Below are 25849 nucleotides of genomic sequence, written 5' to 3' on the forward strand. Positions count from 1 at the left end.
CCAAAATACCATGAATTTTCTATTACATATTAAGTGCCAATTGAAATTTGTCAGTTACTTTCAACATAGACTAACTTAAAAACAGAGGAATGATTTTGCTAGGTAAAAATATATCCCCACTTCCCAACAATACCCCCATGATGGATTTGAGTCAAAAGTCAAAAAAGTGCAGGACTCCTACAAAAATATTCATTACAATGGCATGTCAACATATACAGTTTCTGATAATGACATGATACAATCTGAGTTTCACAGCATTCCAATAAAAACCAAGAGTAGTGGCATTCACACAATTCTGTCATTTACTGCATACAATGGCCAATAAAAATTGAGAGCACAAAGATTGGTTTGGTTTGGTTTTGTGGGTTCAACCCCATGTTTCAGTGCATGATAGACTATACATGAAAGTCAATATATTTGGTGGCAAGCCCAAGAAAACCCTATGAAGAACCCCCAACCCACAAGAACCTAATGGCACGCAGTCTCAAGTACCCACAATGGTAAAGCTGAGACAGAGGTAAGCTGTGGGTGATCAATAAAGGCGAGTACCTTAGATCATTCCATGGCCACACAAATATTTGTCAAAATACACATCTATAAATCACAACAATAATATGTAAAAAGTTTTATTGTGATCCATAAAAACTTCATCAAGCTGCATTCACAAGATTTTGTCTTAATTGCATTCAGCTGTCGGAGACACAAAAGGCAATAATTCTAACAGAAACTGTCATAGACAAAGTAGTTTGCCCATAACGTATAAAGTTTCACAGCGATTCACTAAAAATTCTTATACCAATTAGGTTGACAAGATTATTTTATACACCACAGTGGAAATTTAAAAAGGGCAATAACTCTAACAAAACTTTTGGTGGATTGTAATTTCTGTACAATTTTCAAGTGATGAAAATGCCATCTTCTGCTAAACTACAAAACAAATGCAAAATAAGAAGAAAAAAAAAGAGAAAAGGAAGAAATGGGGAAAAATGAATGTCTATGAATACTTACTGCTGCTGCAGCCTTCTGTCCCTCAGCTAATGATAGGCTGTTAAGTGGGCTTGGAAGCTGTAATCAGAAATACATCATCACTGTGTACATTAGAAGTAAAGCAAATAATGATCATAATGTAATGGTATTCACTTTCATGTGCCAGTATTTCAAATGTCTGCTACAATTCAGGAAATGTACATTACACAGAGGAAAAAGGAATGTTTCATGCAGCCTATTCATTTAAAATGTTTAATCTTTATTAATTTAATATCAAAAGCAACATAACTTTGTGCTCCAAATGCTCAGATGTCAACAGCAGTTGATCCTGAGGTAAAAAAGCATTGAGTAGTCTCTGTGATAAAGGTATCCAAGAAGAAACCACCAAATTGTTATGGGCAAACAGATGCTAATGTGTTTGAACAAGGCTACAAAGCCTGGGACATTAGATGTGCAAGGCTAGTGCTATAAAGCTGCCCACAAATGAACTAATTCTGTGCTGAGAGCACACTGCTGCTGATAGTATACAAGATATCTTAAAGATACTGTATTTCAGGAAATGTGTCTTATAAATGTCATTAATATCATTACCTATTCAAAAGAATCATAAGTCAAGTCAAACTGCAAACAACAAAGATCCTAACCTGCTATGGCATCATGTGCCTGCAAATCAGGGTCTTGTTGTTTGTTCTACTTATTACTCCTAACAAATCTTACTGTACAATAGTCTAGTTAGGTATACTGAGTTGGTAACTCACCTCAGTCCTGTCAAGTTCATTTGCCTCCGTCATATGTAGGATCAACAGACATAACAGCCCCATCTGGACACTCATATCCATCAAGGGACTCATAGGGATCTTCGGGGCTGGCCCCAGCAAACCTACAAGTAAACAATCATACATATAACAGTATGAAGGATGTAGCAACTGTTAATGTGCACGTATGAACACAAAGACTCAACCAACAGAGGCTAGCTTAGGCATGTATCAAACCAATGATTGTTGGATTGCCTTCTGAGAGAGATTTAATTTTATTAAAAAATAATTATCTAAACTGATTGGATGAATTAGTAAAAGGACTGAACAATTAATCATTCTGTGTAGTGTTTGTTTTCTTTGCTCATTTCCTTACTGGTTTTGGACATGTATGAGCCAAAGCTTGGTTTCTCTCTTACGATGTATCGCTACTTTTTGTTTTCATGAAAATGTTTCTTGGTTGACGTTTTAGTATTATTTTTTAGCTGGTGTCTTCTGTGCAGTTTTGAATATTTAAATTTTTGAGACTCTGACATGCAACAAAGGTGTAGAATCAAGTTTAATTCCAAATAATCATTCCTTTAAACTTACTCTGTCTACATGTCACCATCTTTCTGCATTTATTTACCTGGCTTTGAGTTGACTTTGTTTTCCAGCTGACAGACATACCCCTGCTGTAGTAATGTCAGGGCCTCCTTGAAATTGGGTAGAACTGAAATGGACAGTAAATTCACTAATATTCAACACTATCAGTCTATATACTTGCCATGGTAATACTTATCAAAAATTTGTACAGCGATACCTGTACCATATAAACTCGCTACAAGTCCAACTGCAGCCTGCACAGACCCAGACCTGCCATCATGTAATTAATCAGCAGAGCTGGGTCTGTGCAGTTTGTTAGTAGAAATTAGTAGAACAAGCAACACAGACCCTGAGCAGCAGGGCCATTATGCTGTGATATATATGGATCTTTGTTGTTTGCAGTTTGACACAACTTGTAAGTGACTATATATGGCAGGGGTGCTTAACTTGTAGCCCACCGTTGGGCCGCATCCAGCCTGCAAATGTGTTCTGACTGGCCCTCAGGGCAAATTAAAACACAGAAATCTGGCCTGTGAACAGTAATTATGTTGAAGAAATGGTTTGCAGCCCTCGAGTGGTCTTAGAAAATGCAATCTGGCCCTTGGCCAAAAAAGGTTGTGCACCCTTGATATATGGCATTTAACATGTATCATGGATTTTCAATGATGTACCTGCCCAATTCTTTCAATCACACAGTATGTTCAGGGGGCTATACAAAAAAATTAAATTAAGGCTTCTACACATTACACATCAGAACCCGACAAAAACAGTCATGTTTAATTTGCAAAAGATACCATTCAAAAACTGAGACATTTTTCTAGATATGCAGGACATCTTATAAAGGCTGATTTTATAAATATGACATGACATCCAAGGAGTTTATCTGCATTAACACTGTGATGATCAAAAAGGTGATAGACACTTCACAAAATTAGATGGCACTAAAAAATATGCATTATCACCATCTCGAGTCTCTCAGTGGTAAAAAGTTTCTGGGAAAGTAGCTTAAATGTGACAAAGAACCAAATCAGTGAGGCTTAAATGTAGGCCCAATTGACTTGTTTCTGGTTACAATGGTTTGGTAATCCTATTTATGCATGCTTCTACAAGTTTCATGACCCTATCATGAATATGCTGGTGGAAATTAACTTGTATCCAAACATTTACCAAAGTGAATAGTAGTGTTAATTAAAGGTCACAGTCACCTTGAGATGTGGTCAAATATTGCTCATTCTGATGCATTTAATTTCATGTATCTAATGTTCAAAGTCTGGGATACTGTGCATTTAATTTCATGTCTCTAATGTTCAAAGCCTGGGATACTGTGCATTTAATTTAAGGTCTCTAATGTTGAAAGCCTGGGATAATGTGCAAAACACAAACATCATCACAAAACAAATCTGCCTGAAAACTTCAACCAAATTTGGGGAAGAAAAAATCTTGCTTTATGACACTTATAAAAACAAAATCCACGTTGGGGTAGGTGTATTAAGATGATACAATGCTAGTGCGTACAAAATAAATATTATGCTATGAAAGTAAATGAGAAACTTCTCCATACTACAGATAGAATAAATAACTCCTATACATCAGAACATGTGGGAAACCAATGCTAATTCCTGGGTTACTTCATGATCATCCTGTTCTTGAAATAGTAAAGTCAAAAATCATACTGCATGTCTTCTACTGCAGCATCACTTTTAGCACATCAATTAGATCAATGGATGAACAACAAATTCTACTTATGGTCTCCATCTAGAATGAAAAAAAAATGATTGAAATAAATCAAACCAGCTTGTTTCAATGTACTTACTCTGTGCATTTTTTGCTGACAGGGTCTTGACAAGGCGATGTTTTGTCAGGGCTGGGTTAGGGTAGACAGGGTCGGGTAACAAGCTAGGTTTATTGGATGGTACAGTGTCTCCCTGTCATAAAGAAAGAAAAGTTACAAAAGCACCAAGAACATGATTTATTACAAGGCGATTCAAAATCAACATATAGAGTGTATGATGAATTTACTGTCATAACGCACTTGATGAGCATTGCACACATGTCAAGCCCATCTTCTAAATAATTTAAACTTTGTGATCTTGACCCATTTAATAGGAATATTCAACTGATTTCGTCAAGTAGAATAATATCAAAATTCTTTGTTAAATGAACTAGTCTTTGCTATGTAATGATTCATGTATAGTATGAACTGAAATAGCCATGAAAAACATTTTATTCCATATACATATTGAAAACATAATTTGTATGTGCTAAGTTCCAACTAAATACAAGTTTTAAATAAATAACATTACAAATGTGGGAATACTGATGTATATGTAAAACACAAGCTGTCACAAATTTATAAAATCTAAATCCCAACATATAGTGTAATTATGTGGCAATTAAGCCTATATATATATATATATATATATATATATGAAAGGTGAACTATAAATATGACCAGAGAATAAATAAATGTCCCACCTGTTATATAAATTTAATTTGAATTGGCTTTTTCTTAAAGGTTCAATGTTTGATACATTTGTATTATGTACTTGACCTTGTCCAGAATCAAGTCCACTGTGTACCAGATTAGGGACATTGTTTTATAAACAACATAATGCATAGGTAAATTTTTCTCTGTATGTAGACTAAATATTTAGATGATTTTTAATGTAAACACATTTATCTTAATCTGAGTCTAGGACACTGGAATTCACCTGTGAAAAACCTGATGTTTACCATGTTTTTTTATCATAATTTTAGTAACAGATTTCTTCGGGGGGGGGGGCCATGTATCGCCTATCGTGTGCTGAATTCTGGTCATTTTTCAAAAAGGCTGTGATTGCATCAAAATCCATACTGAGGAAGAAAGTGACTGCTAAATTCAGTCTTTCAAAAAACCTTTGAAGCTACACCGCTCTCATTCTCAAGTCAGTGTTGTTTGATATTTAATATTACGCCTGCAATGGGCATGTCGCTACCCTAGAATGGAATGCTGTATTATGTAATTCATGTATTCATCTCTGAATCGTTTTTTTTGGGTCTTTTTCTAATCCATCTGTGAAATTATTTGAAAAACATTTTTGCTCTAACACATGCATCGACTAGAATGGTTGGCATGTATGCTAGATGCGAGTCCCTACTTATCACTATCAAATTCCATGAATACTGGACACTGTTCAATATTAAATGCAAAGTACATATGCCACTTGATGTGAGCCTATACTATAGGTTACTGCATTTGTATGGGAAAATATGAACGAGTTTTCGGATGGATACTGCACGAACTTGTGAGTGCAGTATATCCTTCCGACAAAACGAGTTCATATTTTCCCATACAAATGCAGTAACCGTTTTATTATATGCTCATTTTTTTTATTCTACCTAAGGCTTAATTATATAAACAAAATACACTATAAGAAACAACATAAATGAATGAATGCCGTATTCCAAACTAAATACACAAGCGCATATTTGACATTACAAAATGACATCATTATTAATGCACACATAGCTCCGCCCAGATAAATTTGAACTTAGTTGCGTGGTTGACATAACTTTTGAAAGAAAATGGCGTGTCTAGTTAAAATTGAAATTTGCAGTCATATTGTGAATGAATGCGCATTGCAACGACTTTTCCATTTGATCTGGAGTGAATATATTTTGGTATATTGTTTCGATTTGACGAAAGTTTGTGATTTGGGACTGGATTCATCTGTGCAAATTATACATGAAATACATCAGACTGAAGTGGCGTGGGAGAAGCGTGTTTATGTCTGCAAATGTGTTTCTGTTTCTGTCACTTAATGTTTGAAATGATAACGTGGGAAAACTATGAAGCCTTTCAATCGCAATTTTCAAAAAGACGCTATGGAATTAATGTGTATTTCATTTTGAGTGCAGTAAGGAGGATGCGATTGCACTTATCATTGTAATTACAGCACACTTTCAAAATGTGTAATCCAGATTGAAAACCTATGACATGGCTCATGTAATTCAGATTTGCAGAATTAAGAAAAAACATTTTGAGGAAATTCAGGATGTAAAACTAAGTATATTTTAATTTGCCATTCTTATCACAAGATAAAGAAGACGGTATATGCCTTGTCACTTGTATGTTATTTGTAAGGACATAATCTTCCGTCTTTTATATAATGTAGCTAGCCTAAATCCGTAACATTGTATCAACGCGGAATGTGCCAAAACGGCTGGGTTTTTTTTTGCAGTCCACGAAACATGTTTTAGTTCATTCAGAAACAAATTTAAATAACCACAACGTAAAGAGCCTCTTACGTGAGTGTATATGATTTGTTTACAAATCAAAAGTGCTGGTGTCTGCATCATTGTTTGTTTACAATAGAAAGTAGTTCCTTCATTCACATGAATGCTGTATGTGTATTGTCATGCGCGTTCAGTATCGGGGAATATTGAATGATTCTGACAATGTAAAGTTAATGGGGAAATAAATGAGCATATAATAATCTTCACTATTATATGCTAAGTACATATGCTACTAGAGTCCCTACTCATCACTATCAAATGCCAGGAATATTGGCCACTCTTCACTATTAAATGCCAAGTACATATGCCACTAGATGTGAGCCTATACACTTCAATTTTAATGCCAAGTATATATGCTACTAGAGTCCCTACTCATCACTATCAAATGCCAGCAATACTGGACACTCTTCACTATTAAATACCATGTACATATGATACTCCTCACAAAGAAATGCCATGAAGATGTGTCACAAGATTCTACACTCCTTGCAACAATGGAGTGTGCACTCCAGCTACATGTTTTCATGATTTCTTCATCTACCTGGCAACTCCCAAAGCACCAGTGTTACACTGTTATTCCAAGTGTTAACTAATAAAGTCTGCACATTATTAAAATGTGATAATTAAGTCTACTTACATATTTTGCCATGATCCTGTTGCTGATGGCAACGGCAGACTTGCTAGGGATGCAGTAGGTCAGGCGGACCTCGGTGCCACCTATCTTGTGCTTCTTCATTTTTTGTTGGGCCTGCTCTGCCTCCTCGGCTGATGCATACTCAACAATACCAAACCCCAGAGACACTCCCTCTTTTGTAACAATCTAGAAAGACATCAAGATTTGTTTAAATCAATGCATGTCAACTTTATACATTTCTGTTGGGTCGGGTCTTTTATCTGACTTGCCTATGTGTACTAGCAGTTGTATATGTACAGAATGCAGACTTAACATTACATACATTGTACTATTGCTTAATGTTTTTGAGTGTACTTTATTCAATGTGCAGGTGTACTTCAGGTACTGATTACTGCACTCTCACCTGTTGTTGAAATGTCAAATTACATGCAACTGTAAAGTATAATACTATAAACTTCATGACCAGCAGGGCAGTTCTGTATACATAAATTTAAAACAGATTCTAATGAAATTAATGTAGTAGTTCCATAAGTGATATCTCAATCAAAAAGTGTAATTGTTGTACAAAGGTGTTTTACATCATGAACCACACCTTTGACAGTGGACACAATCTGGGCTAGAAATTAATTCTAATCCACTATCCAGTGTTTTGTGATTTTATCAACACTAAAATCCAGCTGCCACTAATCCATTGGACCAATGAAAAATACTGCTTGTTGCTATGAAACAGTTAAGAAGTGGTCATGAGTCTGCATTCCTGTAAGTGTTAACTGATCTATTTATTGTACTAATTGAGAACCTACCAATATCTTGTAATTACGAAAAATGCTTGTGGTGAAAATGACTAGGTGTTAAACCACTTATTCAGTCCTCAAGTATGATTATTGTCAAAACAGTTTTCACACGTGTGGAACAAGCCTGGTGTACTACACCCAAGCATTGGTTTTATTACTGATGATATCGAAAGGTAATGAGACACAGGCTACTACTGACAAATCTGAAAAGGCCGTGCTTGCTGACTCAATGAAACATCAAGAATTATACTGAACAGTGTGTTTGAATATTTATATTGTTGCTGATAAACTTTCAAAGCACTGTGCAGTGACAATTGTAAACATGTACAAGTATATGCAAGCTGTGCAGCCATCTATGGAATGGTATAAACTAGATGACAAGAGAAAGTACAAGTACAAATATGACCAATAAAAGACATAAGTGCCAGAAATGTTGGGAAAATGAACACCAATGGCCTAAGTAAAACCCAAAAGAGGCTGTGCTGGTGTTCTGCACTGTGTATTCTGAGAAAGTGCATGCGGTACTTCATTTGAGTCTTGTTGGTGAAATACAGTTCTTGTTTTGAATTCATGTTAATAAATAAATGCTGAAATCAGAAACTCACCTGGCTTCTGTTTTGATTTAAAATAATCGGTGAAATTTAGGTAGGATCAGTAAAAAATTTACTTGGTCATCCTGTGGGTTAGTGAAGGAAAAAACTTCAAGCCCTGAACTTGTTTGTTACCGTAATGTAAAAACATCAATACAAAACCAACCACAAAAACAGACACTAATATGATGTGGCATAATGTTTCTGCAGATCCAGGTCTATGTTTTGTGTTACTGATTAGTTCTAACAAACAGCACTGACCCTGATTTGCCAACATTATGTGATGGCAGATCAGGTCTATGTGCTTGTTTGTTAGATGCTACTTATGAAAGTATATATCATTAGTAAAAGCCAAGTAGCCATGGATGATACAAATGATCAATACATCTAGCATCTCTTTATCTGTCCGTATTTGCCCTATAGTTACCTGGCAATAAAGGGGACTGGATTCTTTGCTGAAGATTTCCCTCAGGTCTTGTGTTTCCTTGAATTCACGAGGAAGGTTATCAATCAGCAGACAACGTGAGTGGAGCTTGCTGTAATTCATTAGATTATCTGGGATGATGTCACAGTGAACCTTGTATCCACTAATGTCCATGTGGTCAAACAGAGTTCTGTTCTGGTTACACCTCTCTATAGTGTCATATTCTACGAACCCATAGCCCTTGCTCTCTCCTAAATTATATAAACAGGCATGTATGATTAAAAAAAATGTCCTCCATTCCTGATCTCAGATTCAACTAAAGATTTTGACTTCCAATTGGCATATGTCAAATCTGTAACTAATATAAAAATTAGACTTTTTACTGGAGTCTAAAAGAGAATTTTTGTAATCCAAGGGACACACAGTCTATCAGTATTATATAACTGATTCAATCTCCATTTATTTTACCACATTGTTTCAATAATTCCTTCGACACTACAACAAGAATAATCTTATCTAATAAAAAATTCATGTCATAGTCAAGTCATACATAAGACAATAATCTACATATCACTAATGGAACTTTAAAACAAAAAACAGCCATAGACATACATAATGATAAAATTACATATATTAAACAAATTTCATTACTAATCCTTTTCCTTTTAAAAATTATGAAATGTGTACTGACTGATACAAGTTCAGTTAAATTTGATTTCCCATCCTAGTTTAATTTCCTTAATACAACAGCAAATTTGGCACATCCTTGATTCACTTGACTGGTGGTTCTTTGCTTACACTATGTTATTTTGCCACTGTGCATTAATGGTTGATATGGTTCATCATAAATGATGGCCAGTACATATGATGGAGAAAGAACTCATAAAAGCTCCAGGAAGAATCTGAACCATGCTAAAAATGCTGGGTTTATATAGCTATTAATAAAATGAATTCCTGACCTTTTCCAGGCTGTGTCACTATAAATGTGCATGTGGTATTTGCATAATATGAAACAGTATCCACCAATCACATGTGGGTGACATGTCCTGCATCTCATCAAGAGCACTGAACCAGCAGGACTGTCCCTACACCAAATGGTACCCCAGGTGACCAGCATCTTCAGAGAAATAAAACACAGTAACCCAAAATTCCATATTTTTTCCACACCTAAAGGGCAAAATCTTTATTTTCCATGTCTGGAAAAAAAAGTCTTATTTTCCCATACTTTTTCCAGATTTTGCAGGAACCCTGTTACAGGCAAGCTTTGTTACATTCCCGTAATGACTTAGCAGAGACTTGAACCCATGTGGATGGAGTTAAAATGTCATTGAGCAGTAAAGGTGTGCGCCTTAGACCACTGGGCCACCCGGGCCCCATATTCCAATAAAGTGATACATTATAATGCCGAAAAAAAATCATATAAAGGAGTACACAGGATCTATTCCAGGAGGCTTGACTGTGGGATTTGTGCTTATCTAAAGCAAAATCACAACTCAATATTCACAAAATGTGTGAAAATTATGCATTTTATTTTCAAACTCTACCTTAATTTCTACACTTAACTGTCCCTTTTCTGCAAACGGAAGGGGGAATTTTCCCCCTTAAAGTTCAGTTCAAGAGTAAGATACATCATATTTCTTGCACATAACACAAAAAATGAAAATCCCACATGAATGGAGACAAGGTAAAATATGGAAATGGGAGCTAATGGATAAATACGAAGGAAAACTTTGCTTACCCGTTTCCTCTGATCTCATGAGAAAACACTTCTCAACATTTCCATGCTGGGAGACAATCTCTCTGAATTTCCACTCTGTGATGTCAAGCGGGAGGTGGGCAATACAGAGCAGCTTGTTTGTAATAAACACTGAGAGAGTGACAGGTACATACAGAAGCCGAGCATTGCCCATCATGGATACAACCTTCTCTGTATCTTCAGGATTGGCAAGGGTGACAATTGCTAGAAAATAAAATATCAAGTACATATGCCAAAATCAATCTACATGTAGTTTATATGTTGCATGCATTATTGCTGCATACATGAATGAGTTAATTCTTGGTCAATGTAAGCTAAAGTTGTTTGACTTTATAAACTAGAGACATAAATTTCATGTGAAAAAACACCACATTTTAAAGATTTCTTTTACTTCAAACAAATGGTTTTAAACAAATTTCCCTCCCCTCCCCCCCAAAGGAATTGCCTTTCATAACAATGCAGGATCAATAACAATATGAAAGACTTTTAATGAACAGTTATTGAAAAACTTAAATCAGGTGTAACTCTGGTGCTGGCCTTTTTTTTTGGTTGGACTTTGGTCAGATAAGAAATATAATTCACATTGTTACGTCAAGATTTCCTTTATCTGGAAACAAGTATATTTGGAATTCAAGATGAAAAGCTACATTCTCTACTAGCTGAAGAGAAATGGAAGCTTTGCAAAACAAGTCACATATAGATTGGAGAGTCTCTATCATTGTAAGAGCACATTTTACAATATCAAAAGATAATGGAGAAACAAACAAAAGTCAAAGTAAGGTAAAGGCAGTTTCTGTACAACAGTGCAGTGTTATTTATGTACCTTGACAACTTCATGGATTTCATCTAACTAATGTACCTCTAGGGTAAAACACACATCTACTTAAGTCCTGACTAGAATATATACCAGCCATATGTCTGTAAAGAAAACACACATCTACTTAAATCCTGACTAGAATATATACCAGCCATATGTCTGTAAAGAAAACACAAATCTACTTAAATCCTGACTAGAATATATTCCAGCCATATGTCTGTAAAGAAAACACACATCTACTTAAGTCCTGATTAGAATATATATCAGCCATATGTCTGTAAAGAAAACACACATCTACTTAAGTCCTGACTAGAATATATATTGACCATGTCTGTAAAACATGTTTATTGTAGTAATGACTAGAATTTACATTAACCATGTCTCTTTAAAACATGTTTTTGTAGACCTGACTAGAATTTACATTGACCGTATGTCTGAAAAACACATCTAATGTGGTCTTGACAGAATATATATACAGTGGCCATGTCTTTAAAATGCACATCTACTGTAGTCCAGACTAGAATATACAGCTTATGCCTGTAAAACACACATCTAATATAGTCCTGACTAGAATATACATTAGCCAAATGCCTGTAAAACAGACATCTTCTATAGCTGATAAGAATATATATTAGCCATATGTCTGTAAAACAGACATCTTCTATGGCCCTGACTAGAATATAAATTAGCCATGTCTGTCAAACACATGTATTAGCCACATGTCTGTCAACACATCTAATGTAGTCCTGACTAGAACAGTAAATTTGCCATGTCTGTGAAACACACATCTACTGTAGTCCTCACTAGAATTTACATTAACCAGGTCTTTGAAACACACATCTAATGTAATCCTGACTAGAATGTAGACTGACCATATGTCCATAATTCAAACATCTGTCATAGTCGATCTAGAATATATATTGGCCAATTCTTTAAAACACAAATCTATTGTAGTCTTGAGTAGAATATGTATTAGCCATATGTCTGTACACATCTAGTGTAGTCCTGACTAAAATACATAATAGCCAAATGTCTAAAAAACCCACATAAATTATAGTCCTGACTAGAATACATATTGGTCATATGTCTGTAAAACACCTGTCTATATTTTTCTTGACAAAAGTATGTATTGGCCACATGTCTGTAAAGAAAAAAGATTACACTTTTAAGAATCGGCTTACTCACCATGATGAAGGTCTCTGTTTATCACTACATCTTGTACATCAAATTCACTCAGAAATGTTTGTATCTCCTGTAAAATAGAGCACAAAGTTAAATCAATAATTATATTTAAAGACAGGCCTGACAAGAGTAGATAAAAAGGCTGGTGACAACAGTGGATCTTGAGTGAGTGAGATGATGACAATCAGGTGAAGAAAAGGCTCTAGGTATGGGAGACACACTGAAATCATGTTTTTTCATCGTACAGGGGAAGAAGAGGCATATTTCATTACAAGAACTGTTTATTTCTCCATCCGTGTACTTGTTTTGACATGTGCTGTTCAAATTGTCTGACTGGATTTGTTATGCTGTGGATCATGGCTGATGTATGCCTATTGATGTGTTGCAGACTGTATGTCAAGTGACAGCTTGCAATTTACATGTTTGCTAATTTTATCCAAACAGGATTTCAGTCTACAAATTTCTATTATTTTACACAAGTTCTTCATAATTTATGACCATGAGCAAAAATATACATTTGAGATATAAAATAAATAAATGTAATTGATCGAATATTTCATTGTCTATAAAAATGAAATGCAAAAGAAAATATTCAATCACAGTTTGAGTTGTTCTTCATACTGAGAAAAAATATCTTTTTCAATAATGCCAAAATATGTTGAATGAATACCCTGTTTGGATTCTTTCAATAATGTGTCATTGCACTGCCAGTGCATTTTAATGTATGGAGATGAAGAAGAAAGATTCAAAGCAAAGAGACATGAAACTTTCCACCAGTAGAACTGAAGTTTGGAACAAGAGATAGGAAAGACAGATGCTAGAAAGGTGCACATATATCGCTGCAGATGAACCATCCATTACAAAAAGGGACAGATAAATTCAGACTCAGAAAAGGTATAAAGGTCACAAAAAGTAAAAGGAAAGATGAAAGCAATTTAAAATGTTACCTTCTCAAAAGCATGCACATGAGATTGATAGAAAGAGAAAAAGAAATTCAATATCATGGATTGGAATGAACCTGTCTGCTTGTGAAGATTTATGTGAAAAGTATGCATCAGTGCTTACAGTGAAGACACTAATACATCATCATAACATGTACTATGACTTTTCAAAATAGTCAACATGTATGGTCATTTGCTGATACTATATATGATCTATATACCTCAATCTGTTTCACTGCTGTAGGTTTTGGTATCAAATAACTCTGAGAGATAAAGAGACCACTAAGGGATCTAAGTAAAAGATCTAAAATTCAAAATTCAACAGTATGGAAATACTACATGTATTTAATAATGTAATACTTATTCCAAATCCTTTAGGTAGTGTCTCTCGTGTTTTTAGAACTTTTCTCCTGATTGTAATGCTTCACTGTAAGCAGAGAAATGAGGAAGTGAAAAGAAACTGAAAATGCTTTCATTGGTTATTTTGTTCACATGTTTAAACTATAAACAGACCATCATTAATATGGCAACAGGCAAAATGTTTCGATTTTTTTTAGGGACGGGGAAACTAATTTTAAATATATAATACTCATCTGCAAATTTTGCATTGCTCTCCTTTTCTAGGATTCTAAGACCCCAGTCCAAAGTCATGATTGTCTCCTCCAATTAGTAACTGGAGGATATGAATTGACAAAAAAAAAAAAAAACCGGTCCTTGTCTGATTCCTTAACCGTATCCTACATCTTCCTCTTTTTATCTGGACCATGTGTAACTGGACAAAGCAGAGTAGTAGGTAATCATTGCAATAGCAACAGCAAAGTATTATGTAATAAAATTAGCACAACTGTATTTTAACAAATGTTAATACGATGCTCGTTGCTACTTCTGCATTAATAATTTATCAGTCAAGACGGAGACTCATGGCCCCAAACAAAATCTGGTTTAAGAGAATAATGCAATAGCCTTTACATTAAAAGAGTAATTTTCTTCACCACATGCTGTGCTGCCACAATGGACCCAATGAATAAATGCCTTTGCTCTGTTGCATCAAAAATCAAAGATAATGGGATGCAAATGCAGTGAAAGATTGCCAATATGCTGCTCTCACAACACCATCCAAAGATGACCAATTCAAGTGGCACAAAATGCCATAACACACCCACACCTATCATCAAGGGTTTAAATACCATGACAGACTTGTCACTTCTGACAGTGAGGATAATCCGCCTGGAAACAGTGTTTGCCAAAATATTAAAGGAACCTTTGAGACAGAGTGAATTTGGACCCTTTCTTCACCCTCAAGAGGAAGCCAAATAAAACCATAGGGCCATGCCTGGGCATCCTCAGCACAGATACATAGAGATTGGGAATTTCAACTGTAGCTGGAGGTACTAAAGGTAAGTGATTCTTAGCCAGAAACTAAACTTGCCAAAGAAAAGAAATTGAATCATGGTTATCATTTAACTGCGAACAAACCTTTTCCACTGATAAAGTCTGATGCTCTCAAGGGTATGGTTCACAAATGGAAGATTCACTCAAATGTTCATGAGGGTTTTTTGACTATGTTAAACAGGCATTTATGAGTGAGATGCCCATCTCTGAAGCTCAAAATATCTGATAATGACCAGAAAGGCAAGTCTGATCCCATGGTGTGAGAACATGAAAGTGTCAAAATGGGCTTCCTTAAAACCCATAACAACAGAAACAGAGCTAATTATCTTTCCTTGAAAAAGAAAAGATGAAAATCTGCAACTTCATTTATTGGAGGATAGCCAGGATCTACTGGTTTTCTTCTGCACCAATTACAGACAGTTCTCTTCTTTTTATCATAAACTTTTTAACTGGATTGCCTCAATGGCTCAGTGATGCAGTTGGCAACCATGCTCAAAAGCTGGTCTTGGCTTATCAATTCAGATGAGTCAAGCATACAGGTGGAAAATCTGGGAGTTGTGGCAAAGAGACCTCCAATGCTATGACAGCTGCTCCCTCCCATGTGGTAATCTCATCAACCAACAGGTCTTGGAGACTGCTGAAGCACGACCACAGATGGACAATTAGAATCAGCTGGAATGTACAGATCATGCAGAATTCTTTTTAAGGTGGGAAGGTGCCAACGTCCACCATCAGGCACTATGATTTAGCAATACAGAGACAAAAAAGGGGAGTGTGTTCAGTCTCACAGTGAACAAAAGTACTCTAAGATAAAGAGCATGTGTAACTGCCTGACACATGAGATATACTACTAATCATGTGCTGTTGAAGACAAACCATAACACAATGATGCCATATAAGGCTGGCAAACTACTGCAGGGCTTGAAATACTGCATTTCTAGATTGTTTATGAAGGGATGCTTGTTCCTGAGACTAAACTACCCCTTATGGCTGAGGGTGCGCACCCTGGTGTATAGGAAATAGTTAGGTTCATGTCTGTGAATTGGGACTCCAGGCAGGAATTGATTTTAATCTAGAAAATGTGTGTATTTGTGTGATTGTGTTTGTAAAATAGAACTGCACAATATTTTAATAAGATAATCCCTTCCTTCTAAATATAAACATGATGTACAATAAAATTCAGTATAAAGCATCAAGTCTTGACTCGCTGTTGAACTTTCAAACCTAAACACATAAAGAATAATGATGTTAAACTTCTGATAAATGTCTGTACAATAATAGATAATGGCAACTCATGTAAAATCCATGAAACATTAAATTGTGGCCTGCAACCCATATTCCCTCAAAAAAGAATTTCCCTGTGCATCATCATATTTTCTTTAAGCAGTTCATATAAAAAAGCATATCTCATGGGACTGAAGTGAACACATTTTACAAGAACGTGTTCCATTCTTAGTGGACACTGCCATAGTATGTCCTCTGGTTGTGGTTCACCCTTCAGGAGGGATGCAGGAGTCAGGTATATTTTTCCAATATGTGACTGGCACAGTACCACTTCATCGCTACAATTTGTTCTATACCAGGGATGACACTCAATGATCGAGGGTTTAATTTACTATGAAAAAGTAGGATCTGTTAACAGCTTTTGAATGACAAAAATCAAATATAACTTTGGAGATGTTGATAACCAAGGTGGGTGTTTCTGGAACACAGAATTCTGAAGTATTTCCAAGACTGACTTTGGGGCCCTGAGTGGCCGAGTGGTCTAAAGTGCTTACCATTCTGGATCACTGCCATCTCACCTCTGTCTACGTGGGTTCAAGTCTCAGTGAACACGGCTAAGTGAGAAAGCATGCCAGTAGCTTCTTGTGAGTCAGTCTTTCCAGGGTTCTTCATCCACCAGTTATACTGGCCGCCATGTATAGCCTATCATGATGCTGAAAAATGGCATTAAACCTTACAACGTCAACCAAGTTTGGTTTCTGAGAATACAAGATTTTGGTATTTGGGTTAAAAAAAACTACATCATAATGTGAAGTTAGATGGCTTAAAAGATAGACTGGTACCATAATGATTAGCCAGTTGCATTTTTCAAAGATGAAGGGATAGTTCACTTGTCTTATCACAGAGGATTTCTGAAGGTTCAGTTCTAGCCAACAGCTCAGAAGGTTTTGAAAACTGAGTAGTCACAGAAGAATCTAATTCAATAGTGGGTCCTTGTACAGTTTCCAATTTGCCAGAAGCAGGAACTGGAGAGGTCACAAGTTAAGTTTCCCTTGGGGAACTAAATCTGCAGCCATGTTCATCATTCCCAGAGGAGTGAGGTAAAGGCAAGCTAACAATGAAGTTCTGGCTATAAGACCTGCCAAGATGAACAGAATATGAGCAGTTCTGTCTGGTGGGACACAAAACTTCCCTCGACTGATGACCGCATCAGTGACCTAGTGGTTAGAGCATTCGCCTCAGATGCAGGAGGTCATGAGTTTGATCCCCGGCCAAGTCATACCAAAGACTTACAAAAATGGTACTAACAGCTGCCTCGCTTGGCACTCAGCATTAAGATGTTAGTGTTAGGACTGGTCGGCCTGGTGTCAGGATAATGTGATTGGGTGGGATATCATGCTACATGCCTGTGGCATAATGCCCCAGTGCTAGACATCACCATAACCTGCCATGATGCAAACATTGTAGTGATATGACTGAAAAACTGTTAAAGCTATGTTTAAAAAAATCCTCCCCGCCCAATCTTAGCTTGATGACAAAATGAATCCCTACATCCAAGAAGTCCCAAGATGGGATATGATCGGACTTCTCAAGGTTGGGGATTCAATCCAGATGAGTCACAGTATCTCTGAGGTTACTGTGCATCACTGGAGGATGGGGATCCTCAGGCAAGCCATCACCCTGCTAAAACTTGAAGGGCAGAGGTTATGCTGAAAGGAAGAGCCCAAAAATTGAAATACTTCCTGGTGAAGACAAAACTGGAAGTATTTCCTGTGAGGCAGGAAGCTGGGACATGAAGGTATGCAACATACAGGTCTGTGGAAAGTTATAAAGCTTTCTACATGTAGTGTTCCTGATTTAGGCAGTTGTCTCCATCCTTAAGCATTTCACCAGAAGAAACTTTAGTAGGAAATTTAAACAGCAAGTAAAAACTTTATGCCTTTGTCAACAACAAAAATAACTGGGAATATAACCCTGGAATTTGGTCATTTTCCACCCTCTTAATGCACCTATTCTACAAATTGCAGCAGCTTGGCCTCATAGGAAAAGCTGGAGATCCATGATTGAGAATGATGTTCCTTGAACAAAGATGGTATCTATCCTTTAGAATGGAACTGACCTACACATTGTCTGTGGCACCTGACCAAACCTCTGAAAAAAAGTCAGTCTAGCACCTACTGGGAAATGGAAAAGGAAGATGCAGCAGGAGTACAACTCTAGGACTGACTACTTCCCTCCTTTTGGAACAGGAGGAGTCTTAAGACCTCCTCTCATGACTTCTTCAATCACCTTGTCTAACAAAAGATAGCTGAGTGGATGATTTGAACTGTAAATGCTTGCATGTATGCTGAGGCTGACCCTGTCTGAACAACGTCTCAGGAGGTTCCAGTGGTTGGTCAGCATGTGTGCACTTCATAGCCAGTTTTGACAGGCTTGGAGGCATGACCTGGGACAGGTTAGCTGGCAAGTATAATCCTGCAATGCTACAGAGAAGATCTGACCTCCACTGTAGTGGTGCATTTCTCAAAAGGTCCTTTCTGTGATCCAACAAGATCTTAAGACATCTGCAAGGCGGTATCCCTGATGAGGTGCATAAGCTCTACAAAGAGCACCATTGATACAGAGAACAAATACCTTAATGTTTTTTGCCAAAGAGACTGGAGAAAGCAGCTGAAAAGAGATTGACAAAGGAGGCAAGCATCACTAGGGTTCAAACCGTAAGCTGCTGTGTCTTTAATGTGACATGAGCCCAAGTCATAACCCTGTTTATAGCCATGAGGCTTTTCTTGTGCCAGCAGTTACCCACACCAAGCAACATATCTATGAAAGTGAAATATTTTTTGTATAAGCAAATAAAATAATCAGGAACCAAAGAAGGATACATAATACTTACCGAACATTGGTTAATAAGTAAGGGTTAACATTAAACAGAAACACCACCTGCTAAGTCAGGCAAAAAACCTTTCTAAATCATAAAGAGGAACACAAAAACCACTAAAAATGCAAATAAATGAGAGAAAACATTCAAGAGACATGAAAAGGTACAAGACTAGCAGAAAACATTTATAAACAACAAGGCAAATATCTATGAGCAATCTTGAACGTACACAAAGTCCACGGAAAAAGAGGAAGGAATTCCATAAGGTGGTTATGACTAAGAAATCAGACTGTGATAATGTTCTTTTCAATTCTGGGCCTTCAAAAACTAACTGGAGCTGGGAAATGTTTGACTTGGACTGAGGACTGAGCATCCTGGATATGATAAGCAATGCAATAGTAACCGATAAAGTATTACTGCTATTAAAACTCTTAAAGTTGTAATTATTCCAACAAGCATTTCCAGCTAACATGTTCAATTTTGAAGTTTTGGTTCTAGTTCATGCAAGCATGTTGTGTTACCAGTCAATGTATGAATTTTTCTAAAGCCAAGGCTACCTCTTAGCCTTTTACATGGAGAGAGGGTTTTCTTTTCTTGGGTAAATTAAAAAAAGCTGCTGTATGCATTAACTTTTGTGCATTTCCTAAAGGTAATCAAAACTAGGCAAATTTATCTAGACAATGCATTGTTCATATACTTAACTCATCAAAGCTTTTGCTGGCACTGAATACCTGGAAACATTAATCAAGCTATGGTCACAAAAATGCATTAACTGCTGTGATTTAAATGGAGAAATAAATCAAAAAACCAAGTTTATGTTACAAAGAAAAGTGAGCAAATTTCAAAACTGATCCAAGAACTCGTTCTTTAGTTCACAATACATATCAATGTTACCATAATGTAGTAGTTTGCATGGCTTGAAAGTATTCATGACAGACTAGATCAACAAATTACAGATCTCTCTTGTGCATTTTCAGTCATGTCACAAAACATAAGATACACAATAATGTGAAATGTAATTAGGTTATTAGCATAAACAAGCACAGAACAAGACTACTCAGATTTGTAAACGTTATTTCTTAAGGAAAACAATTAGCAATGCAGTAACAATGAATCAAATTCAATATTTCACAAGGACGTATTATGTATCAGCAGAGTTAGTGCCATTCATTAGCCAGACCCACAAGAAACTTCTTTGTTCTACTGCAAAATGTGCACCCCTACCAAAAACAGGTACAAAAAGTACTCACTACACATACTAACATGTGAATCTACTTAACGAGAATCAACTGTGATGTGATATTACATAGAGTTCTCTCACTTGCAATTTGGATAACTTTTATGACTCCAAGGAAGTTTTATAAAGAGGAAAAAGTGTACTTGCAAGTCAGGAGTAGTGCATCAAACCCAATATAAATAAACAAATTCTTCATCAACTCCTTTATTAATTATTTTCACAGCATCTGTGCAATACTTGAGATCAATTAAGACAAATTTCTTTCAAGTCACTGTTCTGACAGGTCCAAACAATGACCTGAAACTGTAAATTGTTGATTCAAAATTCTTAATCTGCATTGTTTCTACATCATGTCAGAGTAATTTTAGTCATACACTGACTGGTGTTTATGAGTGTATGTTGTACATGTAGTTATGTAAAGAGTTGTACTGCTTGCAAAACGTGGATCATTTTAAGTGGAAGTCCTGTTCTGTCCCATGTGGTGTTATTTGTTCATGTAATGTTTTCTGAATGGAGAAACAGTGCTATGTGGTGTTGTGTGCTTATATTCCCCTAACAACCCTGCATGATGGCAGCAAAAAACCTTGCACAGGAGGCACAATGAGTTGATAGGGAGAGGTTTGACAGTCGGGGTGTGCGGCTGGCCTGCACTGGCCACTAATTCCCCAGCCACACTTCCAACCTGATATTTATTCTCCCACACTGTATGCTGCAGGCGGCCCTCATGTCAGACTTAACTCTCTCTTTTTTCATGGTACCTGCTTCAAAATCTTCTTCAAAATGTCGGAATGACAAATTGCAAGCCTGTAATCCAGATTACATGGTATTAAAAGATATCAATTCAAGCAAGGGAGAGTACTTTTGGACAGAATAGGGAAAGAAAGATGAAAAAGGGGGAATTTGAAACTAAAAAAGATCGTGTCCAAAAATATTGAGTGCAGATCTTTTAAATAAAACACAACATGAAAACTTCATGAAGACAACTAGTATTTTCCTATCTAAATAAGGTTTCCTATTGAAATGAGAACAGATGAATAAAAAGAACCCTCCATTCAGCAAATGAATTTTACATGTAAAAGTATATCCCAAAGACCAGTATCACTGTGAACTCTTTAACTTTCAAGCATACATCATTGGTGGTTGGGGAGAAAAAAAACCCCCACTATCATCAGTACTTAAATTGATGGATTGGTGGAAAGAATCCTGATGTCTTAGCAAAAAGATAAGTTTATGTAATCTTTCTATAACGGGATAATAGCCTTTTATTGGTGTTTCAGCTTTGAATTTGGGTAGGGTAACAGCTTTGTATTTGCATTGGTGACACCAATGAGTGATCTTTACAATGTGGCAGAAAAGCAGTCTGTATGTGTGTGTGTAATCCCACCAATTACCATAGTCTCCTCTGACCCTTGTCACCCCATTTTTGATATTTGGACATTTATGTTGGGGTGTAGGGTCAGAGTCCATTCCCTATTGAAAAGTTGGAATCTGCTGACACCATTTGGTGTCGACATGGGGTAGCCTAGCTGGCCCAATAAACTTGAACGACCTTTCATCGAGATATACCTGCATGAAATCAATAGGAATATGATTTATTTTGTCAAAAATCATGATCATAGCATTTGTTTTGTCTCTAATCCACTGACAGAAGACACAAAAGTACGTCATTGCTGAAATTTGACATGGATCTGACCATTTGCACTCTGAGTCACATGACTACAACTTTTGCAACCTACATGTCAATGACATCAGCGGTCATATAGTCACATGATCCTGACAAAAAAGAAATTTCCAAAGTTGTTGAACATATAGTTTGGACATATTATATAACAGTCACTTAATGATGTAAATTAAAAAAATGCACACTTAATTCTCAACCTATTTATTTTGAGAACAACTATCAGAAACCCGTCGGTATTGCAGTAGGGTGGAAAATCCATTTTCAAGAAGTACCAAGCACATGTCAGCTATGTTTTATTGGTGTCACGTGACTACCACAGTGACATGTGCTATCTGCGTAGTGAATCTAGTTTTCTTCAAATTGCTGCAACATTTACAGATTTTAGTCATTGTTTTCACAATAAATATTTTGAGAAGTTTATGTTTTTCCATCTTTCTATAAAAATTATGTAACGTTCATTTATATGTTCAATTTGTTTTCCTACAGCAACACTAGAAATGGTTTATTGTTGATATCACGTGACTATGTGACCTCTGATGTCACTGACATGTAGGTTGTGAAAGTTGTACAGTCATGTGACGAGAAATGCAAATGGCCTGATCCAGGTTAAATTTCAGCAACGATGTACTTTTGTCTCATCTGTCAGCGGATTGAAGACAAAATGAAAGCTATGATCACGATTTCTGAGAAAATAAATCATATTCCTATCGATTTCATGCAGGTATATCTCAATGAAAGTCGTTCAAGTCTGCTGGGCTGGCTAGTAAGTGGCTACCCCATGCCGAATTCCAACTTTTCGACAGGGAATGGACTCTGATCCTATACTCCAACATAAATGTCTAAATATCAAAAATGGGGTGGCAAGGGCCAGAGGAAACTTGGACTGCAATTACCAGTAAGCCCTCAATTCTTAAACACAAGAATGTTATCTGGAATTTTACCCACCTTGGTAACTTTGTACAAACAAGAGTCCTTTAAAGGAACCGAAGCTCTACTGTCTGAAAAGAATTTCCAGGTATCCATGGATAGTCCAGTTCATTTATTCTTTCTAACTGCTGAGTACTGAAACCATTTCAGATATACATAAGACACCCCAACATACCAAATTTGGAAACAATTTTTTTTTGCACATGTGTTTGGATGTACAGACAAAATTCTTTGTCATGGCCTTTGAACTTGAACCTGATATAATGGATTAAAAGACAACATAACTTGTCTCAGAAACTGTCAAGATATATCAACATGCTAAGTTATTTAAACCATAATTAGCATATTTTTTTTAAAAAAATGAAAAGTTGTCATAATGACATAATTCGAAGTATTCTTCATATATCCACAAACTGGATTTGATCAAAATCCGTAATACTCATGTGACATAATAAGGCCAATACGAGTCAGGTCAGCCTACACCTGCTGCAATAAGTAACAGAATACAAACTACCTACAGCTACAACTAGCTCCATCTGGAAAGTCCTCTCTGATGGATCAGGCAACCTCCTGGCTATGAAGGCAGGTGGCAAGAGCTGTATGGACAGTGCAGGGCATCAGCTCAGGTGCAGTACAAACTGATGGTCATCCACTGCATCCAGACTGGTTTCTAGACATCTCAGCATTGTCATGCCACTATTCATAAGGCTTGGATGAGTGTGAGCGTGACTGCGCAACTTTCCTCCATTTAAATCCAACTTGCATGCAAGTCATGACATCATCCCCCTCCCCCACCAGATACCTCCAAGAACGGTAGCAACGGGCAACTGGTAAAGCAGGTGTAGACACCCTGGGAGCTGTAGCTGCAGACCTACATGCAGGTGGTTCGGGGCAAAGAGTTGATTTTTACTGAACTGAAGCAGCAGTGCCCACTTCTGTAGCATAAGAGGCTAGAAAAGGTACCTTAAATATTGCCTGTTTTCCATAACCCTGGTCAGCATATAGTGGCTGATGGGGATCTCACATTAGTGGTCAAAAATCATGCAAGACAAAGGTGATACCAATCACCATCTATGCCTGGATATATGCACACACTAATGGACTGTATACAACAGATGGATCAGAGAGAAGACCTGCATAAGTAGATAGAGAGCTGGCCAGGTTTGAAATCCAGATATAAATGCTAAGTGGTACATGCCTACCTGAGGAAGTTAAATACACTAAATAGGAGTAAGCTACACCTTCTTCAGCGGCCAAGTAAAGAGTGATGTCAAGTCTGTATAGAGTTTGCCATCAAATCTCAGCTAGTCAACAAGCTCACAAATCTTCCAAAGGCCGGTACCTCAATGACATTCTAACGCAAATGAGACTCCAACTATCTGGAAAAAGATATGGAACTATTATCAATGCCTATGCACCCATCATGATCAATCAAGATGAGATCAAAGCACATTTTATGACAAACTGGTGATTCTTATTGTACATGTGCTCATGGCATATAAGCTCATCATCCTTGGTGATTTCAATGCTAGAGCTGGCGCAAATCACTAGACACGGCCATTTGCAAATATGGCTTCAGCAAATGCAACATGGGACTGATATTGTGAAATGCACTACCCACGACCTCCTAACTGCTAACAGTATTCAGCACTGCAAGTGCTACAAGATATATTGGATGCACTCCATGAACTGGCTACATCACTGTCATCAGACAAGACTGGCAAATTGTTTGAGTGACAAAGATCATATAAAGTGCAGAATGCCAGACTGACCACAAGATCATGGTCTCCAAGATCAATATCTGGATTCAGCCGGGCAGATGACCACGTGGCAAAAAGCACTCAAAAAGTTCAATGTCTCCAAATTGAAACAGTAGAATGTGAAACTGGCATTTGTTGAAGAAATATGCAACCAAGTTTAGTAACCTAAGCAAACTTCGAGAATGTAATGGAAAACTGACCATCCTTCAGTGATGTCCAATATTCTCATCAAGAAAGAATTATGCTGCTATATGGAGACTACATGGAACCAATCAAGATTGGTTTGTGTATATTTTGGGATTTTTAATGTAGCTTTTAACTAGATGAGTCATACTGTTATGATGTCTGCATGGAGGCAGATTATATTGATGTCTAACACTGAGGCATCATGTCCCACCCAGGCACATAATCCTGACACCAACAATAACTAGTCCTAACACTAGTCTCTTAATGGTGAGTGCTAAGCAAGGTGGCTGACTGTACCATTTTTAGAAGTCTTTGGTATGACTCATCTGGGCTTCGAACCTATGACCTCCCACATCTGAGGTGGACACTCTAACAACTTAGGCAAGATTGATTTGAACAATGATGAATATGGAGATGGAGATTATTGAACAAGAAGTATTACCAAAAGGTCTGCACTTCATCTAAACAGGCAGATTTCAATAACATCAAGAAGACTGTCCAATACAAACTGCTGAGCAATAAGGCAGATGAAATTCAGTCCTATACAGACAGGAATGACATGAAGAACTTCTATGATGATTTGAAGACAATCTATGGACCACAGTCATCAGGAACATCTCCAATAATGATGGCATCACACTGCCCACAGACAAAAGAGATATTACACTTCAACAGCATCCTCACTTATCAATCATAAAGGAGGCAACTGACTGACTAACTCAAGCTGAAATTAAATTAACATATCACCTGCTGATCCTCCAATGCTGACTGAAACTAAGAGAACAACTCCAAACCGAAATGCCATTGAAGGGCAAAGCACCTGG

At 36.8% G+C, this 25849-nt stretch overlaps 1 protein-coding gene across 3 annotated transcripts in view; it reads right to left on the bottom strand.

Moving 5' to 3' along the window:
• LOC149797054 (uncharacterized) overlaps positions 1–25849 on the bottom strand; it is a 58520-nt gene that overhangs the window by 23593 nt on the left and 9078 nt on the right. Inside the window, exons 1-9 of one of the 3 annotated variants that reach the window (XM_089961728.1) lie at positions 21154–21215; positions 12803–12869; positions 10783–11004; positions 9048–9295; positions 7240–7422; positions 4141–4252; positions 2371–2454; positions 1746–1867; positions 1009–1065 (exon numbers count right to left, since the gene is read on the bottom strand). In XM_089961728.1, the coding sequence (XP_089817854.1) occupies positions 1009–1065; positions 1746–1867; positions 2371–2454; positions 4141–4252; positions 7240–7422; positions 9048–9295; positions 10783–10957 (981 nt within the window). In that variant the 5' untranslated portion in view covers positions 10958–11004; positions 12803–12869; positions 21154–21215. Of the gene's footprint in view, positions 1–1008; positions 1066–1745; positions 1868–2370; positions 2455–4140; positions 4253–7239; positions 7423–9047; positions 9296–10782; positions 11005–11623; positions 11704–12802; positions 12870–21153; positions 21216–25849 lie in introns of those variants that run through there. The other 2 variants (XM_089961727.1, XM_089961729.1) reach the window with 2 other exon arrangements.

The sequence above is a fragment of the Sinohyriopsis cumingii genome, chromosome 6, assembly GCF_028554795.1.
Source record: "Sinohyriopsis cumingii isolate HCF-2022 chromosome 6, ASM2855479v2, whole genome shotgun sequence".
Classification (NCBI taxonomy): domain Eukaryota; kingdom Metazoa; phylum Mollusca; class Bivalvia; order Unionida; family Unionidae; genus Sinohyriopsis; species Sinohyriopsis cumingii.